This window comes from Pagrus pagrus, assembly GCF_965226575.1.
Source record: "Pagrus pagrus genome assembly, chromosome: 11".
Lineage (NCBI taxonomy): Eukaryota > Metazoa > Chordata > Actinopteri > Spariformes > Sparidae > Pagrus > Pagrus pagrus.
In genome coordinates this window covers 2,767,875-2,776,070 of record NC_140195.1, presented here as the reverse complement: position 1 = coordinate 2,776,070, position 8,196 = coordinate 2,767,875, and the positions used below count along the sequence as shown (strand labels likewise).

Genomic DNA, 8,196 nt, shown 5'->3' with positions numbered 1-8,196 from the left:
TGCTCCCTTCATCTTCTTTCATTCATCCTTCTTCCTTCATCCTTCTCTCTTATCCTTTCTTTCATTCTTCTCTCTTCATCCTTCTCCTCACCCCTTCCCCACCCCACCCCTCCCTCCTCCACCTCTCCTCATACTCACCCTCCTCCTTCACCCTCCCTCCTTCATCCCTCCCTCCTTCATGCCCTCCTTCATCCCTCTCTCCTTCATCCCTCCTCCTTCATCCCTCCCTCCATCTTCCCTCCCTCCTTCATCCCTCCCTCCTTCTTCCCTCTCTCCTTCATCCCTCCCTCCTTCACCCTCTCTCCTTCATTCCTCCCTCTTTCACCCTCTCTCCTTCATTCCTCTCTCCTTCATCCCTCCCCTCCTTCACCCTCCCTCCTTCATCCCTCCCTCCTTCATTCCTCCCTCCTTCATCCCTCCCTCCTTCATCCCTCTCTCCTTCATCCCTCCCTCCTTCATCCCTCCCTCCTTCACCCTCCCTCCTTCATCCCTCCCTCCTTCATCCCTCCCTCCTTCACCCTCTCTCCTTCATTCCTCTCTCCTTCACCCTCTCTCCTTCATTCCTCTCTCCTTCATCCCTCCCTTCTTCATCCCTCCCTCCTTCACCCTCCCTCCTTCATCCCTCCCTCCTTCATCGCTCCCTCCTTCATCCCTCTCTCCTTCATCCCTCCCTCCTTCATCCCTCCCTCCTTCTTCCCTCCCTCCTTCATCCCTCCCTCCTTCTTCCCTCTCTCCTTCATCCCTCTCTCCTTCACCCTCCCTCCTTCATCCCTCCCTCCTTCTTCCCTCCCTCCTTCATCCCTCCCTCCTTCATCCCTCCCTCCTTCACCCTCTCTCCTTCATCCCTCCCTCCTTCATCCCTCTCTCCTTCACCCTCCTCCTTCATCTCTCCCTCCTTCACCCTCCCTCCTTCATCCCTCCCTCCTTCATCCCTCGGTCCCTTTGTTGTGTGTCTCCCATCTTATCTCCATGGTTACCTGAGGCACCGGGAATGTGGTGCCACCAAGGAATGTGTACAATTATTAAACCAGCCAGGGGCCAGACACACACACACACACACACACACACACACACACCTGCATTCCTCTGACATACACACATGTACTCACTGTGTGTTGCGTGTACATCCAAACTTTATCTTCGATGTGAGGTAATATATTTCTTTTGCTACATGACTTCTGCAGAAAAAAAACAGAAAGTAACTTTAAGTAGTGAAGTGTGTCAGCAGGTCAGGTACATCCTGTCAGGTGTCCAGAGTCCCTGCAGCAACACAGCTGTTAGCACAATAACACACAGAGATGAAATAATTCTGCTTTGTTATGAAAAGTCACAGACACACACACACTGAGGAGCAGCTGTTTGCTTCGTCACATGTGTATAATACAGTAAACATACGGACATCTTTGATCTCTTCATCTCATTTCTCTGTCGCTCGTTTGACCTGTTGCTGGCTGGCTGGCTGCCCGTCGCCACGGTAACAGCCAGCAGTCGTCTGATTGATGGGATTGACAGGCAATTCAGACGGGCTGACCTGGGAGGCCGCCGCTAATCCATAAATCCTGTGGAGGTGTGTGTGTGTGTGTGTGTGTGTGTGAGAGAGAGAGAGAGAGAGTGTGAGAAAAAAAAAGGGTCAGCAAAACCTTTTGTTGAATGTGTGTGTGTGTGTGTGTGTGTGTGTGTGTGTGTGTGTGTGTGTGTGTGTGTGTGTGTGTGTGTGTGTTTCAACCAGGCAACAGACTGACTCCCACAGAGAGTTGGAGACACACAGCTGAGAGACACAAAGTAGTCGATGGTTTCATTTTTGGCATTTTTATTCTGGTTTTAGAATAAATTTTGATTTTGTCGTCTTGTACCTCACGTGGATATTTCTGTTTCTTTATCCTTCCGCTTCACGACGTTCTGGAGGTGATATGGTGGCACCAACGTGACTCAGAGATAAATAAACGTATTAAATTATCTCATCATGGTTAGCTGTGGCCATCTAGTGCATTATTCAGGTGTTTTCAGTGGTTTAACTGGGAGAACTGGGCCTGCTTGTCTTCATAGAAATGGATCTTAAGATTGAGGTGTTTCTGTATATTCAGCGTAGAGGTTTGTGAGGTTAACTTGAGAAATATCTGCTGCCTCACCTTCAGTAAAACAGCTCCAGGCTTTAGTGTTGATGGACTGTCACTCAGCTGCATCAGAGCCAAAGTAGAGATAAGACCCTTTTTTTTTCTTTTCTTTTGGCCTTACAGTAATAAAATCGTCCTTCAGTCGTTCCTGAAAGGTCAAAGTCACACCAGGCTGAATGGGAGCTGGAGTTCAGAGCAGATCACCTGATGTCTCTGCGTGTTCAGTCGTGTGTTTCCAGTTAGAAAACATCTTTCGGTTCAAAGGAGCCGGCTCTGAACTTCAGCTCGCTCCCCGAGCAGGTCAAACTTTAACCCTGGAATCGGAGGAATGCTCCTGGATTTTTCTTTCAATATCTGTGGCCCCCCGAGGGACGCGTAGAGGCCTCGCTTTCAGTTTCCTGTCCTTTAAATCTCTTTCAGACGTACTCACATGCATTCACACACACACACACACACACACACAGTATATGCTTGTACACACCCTGAGGCTTGTATTTGTGTTTGAAGTAGAAAGAAGTATTTTTGCTGGTCAATATAAACATGTCTGAAGACTTTCTTTTTGTCCAGAGGTGTAACAAATACGCTGACAGACTTGTAGATATTTCCTTTCTACCCGAGGCTAAAAAATGCGAACAGAGCAGAGGAATGAAATGACAACCGCTGACAACATCTGCAGTTGTGTCTCTGGTGGAGCAGCAGGAGATGATTGGTCGGACAGATGGAGATGGATGGATGAACTTGAGTCTCTTCTGTTAACAGAGAAAAGATGACATCCCTCCATCCTTCTTCTCTCTCATTCATCAGCCAGAAACACACACTCCTGGCATTCCCCAGTGATGGAGTAGTACTAGTTCATGCAGGTCTTTGCGTGGACGTGTGTGTGTGTGTGTGTGTGTGTGGGTTGTCATCACCTCTGTCAGAAGCAGGAAGTCCGGAGATCACAGGTCGAACTGGAAAGATGGATGATCAAAGAGTGTGTGTGTGTGTGTGTGTGTGTGTGTTCTCTGATAGCGAGACAAAGACCTGCTAATTGTTGGACGTGTTCGAACACGAAAGGAAAGACGAGTTAGATCCGTCCAGATGTTGGTCTGTGTGACGACCCTCTGTGTGCAGCTCAAAATGTCTGACCATGTGGACTTTCAAGGCACGTTTCACCACTCTGCATCAGTCTTGGCAACGCAATTGGACAGTTATTATCTGCTAACAAGAGCAGGGACCTAATGAGAGCCTCATATCTTTTATAAATGTCTTCAGATGAGCGTTAGCGTGAGATCTTCCTCTTCGTTGCTCATTCGAAGTCCTTCTGGCCACCACATTGGTTAAAAACTGTTGTGAATCTCAACTGTGCGATCACATGGTTGGCTGATATATGTCGGCCAAAGCAGACAATTAGTTTGTGGCTGAAGGGGCTGGATATGTGTCGCACGTCCTCCATCGTGGTATTCAAAAACTTGTCAAGTGGTTTGTCTCCTGTCCCGTCATGCCTGTCTCTGCAGACACACAAGAACAAACAGCACTGTGTCTGTGTCCGTTTTGAGACGTATACACATCCTTTCATAGAGTACACGTTATCTTTAGAGGAATTTCAAGGCTGCAGAAACACATTTAGAAACAGTGTTAGTTCAGTTTACCTCAGACATGTACCAATTTGACTCAAATCTCTCATGAAATTCACTGAAAACACACACCTAACAACAGTCGGAGTGCTCTTTATGTATTAGTAAGCCACAATACTGACAAAAAACACAACCACAATGTTCTCTCTGTAGCTGCCAACCTTCAAATTAAAAGCCAAAAAAATGCCCAAAAAGTAAATCCCTGAAATACGTCTCTTGTTTTACTGATTCCTCCCTTTGGCTGAAATGGTGTCATTGAATGTTTCCTTTGTAGAAAAGGTCATGTACTGTTTACGTAACGTGTCCGACGCCAGGTTAAAGCCGAGGTGCTGAAAAAAGGTTCTCGTCTGTTCATTCAGGATATTTCTGTTCCTTTTATTCAAGATTTGATGGTGAAGACATGGCAGGAAATGAGAACAGAGAGAGAGATTGATCCTTAAATCCTTAAAATGCAGGAAAATAGGTGCTTACTGAAACCAGAAAGAAGGAAACATATATATCCACGTCCTCTATCATGAGCTTTGCCTTCAGCAGTTGTTATCAGGTATCATGGGATCAATGAAAATGTTGCCTTCACATGTTTTTACTTATATAAACTTTAAATATGCTGCAGTCAAACATGAGCTGCAGGCGCTCACACACACACACACACAGAGGAGGAGGAGGTGAAGCAAACAGAGGTGATCGTGGTCGGTTATAATGTGATTATGTGCGTCATCGTGTTATTTCATCGGTTCTGTTTCAACCGGGGAGCGATCTCAAGGTCCGACAGACAAAACAGTGCAGCTGAACTCGTCTCTGTGCCCATGAGAGCAGTTTGTCATCGCCGTCCAACCAGCTTCAGGAAATGAATGAGGGATGACAAATGAAAGAGAAGAGGCTGCAGACGGCCGGAGAGTCGGGCTGAAACCAGAGAGGTGTGATGGAGGGGCGTCTGGTGCTCATTAGTGACAGGCATCAGCTCTGTGATGATAACTCGTGACCCAGCATGTAACAGGACGTAACGACCAGACGAGCTGTGGTTCGGTTCTGACGCGACGTCTCTCAGGAGGCTCACAGGTCCAGTCTTCAGGTCGATGCAGCCGTCGACCGGTTTTATTAGAAGCTGAACCACAACTGTCTGTTGTCTTTGAACAGCTCGTCTCTGCAAACCTCGACTGTCCTCTTCCTTTTCTTTTCCTTTAATTAACATTTATTTCATATCTTTTACCTTCCTTTTCTCTTCTTTACTTTGTTTCCCTTTCCTTTGATTTATTTTCCTTCTCTGTCCTCTACTTTCTTCCTTTTGTTTCATGTCTTACCATTTGATTTCCTTTCCTACCTTTCCTTTTCTTTCCTTTCCTTTTCATTCCTTTCCTTTTTCCTTTCCTACCTTTCTTTTCCTTTCCTTTCCTTTCCTTTCCTTTCCTTTCCTTTCCTTTCCTTTCCTTTCTATAATGGACCAAATGAGTAGAATTAATAGAATAATCAAGAAATGAATCAGCAGGTTATTAAACGAGGGAAATGACCGACAGTTGAAACCCTCCACTGATGAGAAAAGACGTACTGGGACCAAAATGTTTACAGATCTGGAGATATCTGTGCTGTTGATGGATGTTTCAGGTTATCTGTAACGCTGCACTGAGCAGAAATGTCCAGGCTCGACCCAAACACAGTGAACGATGTTTGAATACGACTTCTAATGTGAATTTCTTCCCCTCTGTGTCTCTGCAGCTCTTCCACGTCGCCTACGTGTTGATCAAGTTTGCGAACTCTCCCCGTCCGGACCTCTGGGTTCTGGAGAGATCCGTCGACTTCGGGCAGACCTACCTACCCTGGCAGTACTTCGCCTGTGAGTAGACGTCTTCACCTAAACGGTCCAGATGTGTGTGAGTCCAGATGTTACCGAGTCAGATTCCATCGGCATCACTTCATGCTTTCCTAACCTCCCCAGGCTACGGCTCCATTCTCCCTCTAATCTCACAGTTAACCAGCAGCCCCGGGGGGGGGGGAGGCGGCTGATTGGTTGGTCCGTTTGTTGGTCAGGTCGGAGAGGGGGGGGGGGGGTCATTACATCATGGAGCTGCCAGCTGATTGGCTGTGGCAGCTGTCAGTTCAGGTGGGCTGCAGGGGGAATTCCAGGCATGACTGGCAACAGGTCACAGCTTGATGTTCACCTGAGTGAAAGACAAGGAGGCAGAGGGGGTTTGGGTCTGCCTCACCTGTGTGTGTGTGTGTGTGTGTGTGTGTGTGTGTGTGTGTGTGTGTGTGCTGCCATTAATTAGCATTATTGACAGCTGCTCCAGGTGTCCGTCACAGCACAATAATGAACTTTCGACAGTAAACTTCAGTTTTAATCCGACAGAGCGCCACAGCCCGGTGGAAACATCACCGCAGGTGTGTTATATACCTCAATGCTCACAATGACTCACTGTCTGTTTGTTTAATGCTGTTCAAACCAGAGCAGGGAGCCTGCAAGTCGTTGCAGATCATGAATCCCCGGCCATATAATGAAGTATATGGCCGAACTCTCAAAGAAGTATTTGATTAGATAAGTGCTGAATAAACAACGTTATTATTATTATTATTATTATTGTGACTTGACCAGAGAAAACGAGGGGAAGCCAAAATTTCTTGCTCCCAGAAGCTTCCTCACCTGGAACATCTGGTTCCTGGACTTGCCATCGACTGACGCTGGCCATCGACAGCTGAGCTTTCCTTTCCTTTCCTTTCCTTCCTTTCCTTTCCTTTCATACCTTTCCTTTCCTTTCTTTTCCTTCCTTTCCTTCCTTTCCTTTCCTTTCCTTTCCTTTCCTTTCCTTTCCTGAAAGCCGCTAACTGGAGCTACTTTCAGCCCGGGTCTGCGCCCCCATATGAGCTCCATCTGAACCAGTTCCCAGTCGGTCCTCTGGTGCCAGAACCTGACTGTCAACCGCCTGCTGAGGAAATGTCCCTTAGCTTGATTATAAAAGTAACTGAAGATGAACGCTGGTGCTGATCCACAGCGTCTTACAGTCAGAGGACAGGAGATACGTGCGTGTGGTTGGTAGGATAGAGTAAACTGTTGTTGGCCACGAAGCTGTAAATCTCAGAGTTATTTGACAGTTTTAGTTTGAGCTGCTGCAGCTGTTAGACACAAACTATAACAAGGTTGGATCTGACATCTCCACATTATAAAATCACCCTTCCCTCCTCGTCTTTGTCTTGTTGCCAGTGTCTTTGTCTCTTCCTCCATCTCGAGAACAAATCTGAGATAAAGTGAAACTATTTCGTGTCTTCATAGAGAAACAATGTGATTTAAACAAGCTGAAGCCTCAAACTGTCAAACACACCTTTACAGTTTAATTACTCCCTGATGGCTCCAGCTGTTGTGAGGCTGAAGATGCTGCTGAGTTATATTTAACTCTGTTTGACTGTTGAGTCTAACAAGGAACCACCGGCAAAACAAGACCGTCCTTTAATTATCACACTGAGACGCATCGTTAAAATACTACAAGTTACTAACCCTGCCTGTCTCTGTGTGTGTGTGTGTGTGTGTGTGTGTGTGTGTGTGTAGCCTCCAAGAGAGACTGTATCGAGCGCTTTGGGCAGCAGACCATCGAGAGGATCAACAGCGATAACGACGTCATCTGCACCTCCGAGTACTCGCGTATCGTCCCGCTGGAAAATGGAGAGGTGAGCGCCAGAGACACCCGGAAAGCCGCTTTTCATCCTAAAATAACAGTCACTGGAGAAACGACATGATCACGCAGAGCAATCAAACATGTCTTGGCATTACAAAGACAACAGTCTGAATCATAACAGACACACAGACATTGCAATTAATATTTAACGTCTGATTTGGTTGATCTCATCCCTCAGATGCGTGCAGGACTTTCCCAGGTTGTAATGTTTATCCTTCAACACCTGTTCGTTAGCTGATGATGCCTTTTGTCTTCCTCCCAAGATCGTGGTGTCCTTGGTGAACGGACGGCCCGGAGCCATGAACTTCTCCTACTCACCGGTGCTGAGGGATTTCACCAAGGCCACCAACATCAGGCTTCGCTTCCTGAGGACCAACACGCTGCTGGGACACCTGATGGGCAAAGCGCTGCGTGACCCCACCGTCACCCGCAGGGTAAGACGAGGAAACAGAGATTGGACAGGAAATAAATCCTGATTTGTTGATATCATATTCTTACAAAATGACAAATGTAGCTCCAATATTTGAGAAGTTTTGCATCACACATCTGTACATTCAGTTTATCTGCTCTAACTTAACCTCATGGAAGCTTAATAAGTTTTATGGCTATAAAATTACATCAGATAAAAAAAAAAAAGTACTCTCATGTCTTTATTCAGATTTCCTGAATAAGTGACATTTTTGATATTTTTCTGAAACGTTAGCCCGCGAGAATTTAAAGGAGTAGTTTTCGGGACATTTTGGGAAAAAGACTGATGTAGTTTAGCAAGGAGCTGGAAACAAGATGTGGTCAGCTTAGGTTAGC

The 8,196-nt window shown here is 46.4% G+C and overlaps 1 protein-coding gene across 2 annotated transcripts in view; it reads left to right on the top strand.

The window, feature by feature from the left end:
• Positions 1-8,196, top strand: part of lama5 (laminin, alpha 5) — a 90,472-nt gene that overhangs the window by 32,401 nt on the left and 49,875 nt on the right. For both annotated transcript variants that reach the window (XM_084367813.1, XM_084367812.1), the window contains exons 3-5: positions 5,444-5,561; positions 7,266-7,384; positions 7,656-7,826. In XM_084367813.1, coding sequence (XP_084223939.1) covers positions 5,444-5,561; positions 7,266-7,384; positions 7,656-7,826 — 408 coding nt within the window. The remainder of the gene's footprint in view (positions 1-5,443; positions 5,562-7,265; positions 7,385-7,655; positions 7,827-8,196) is intronic.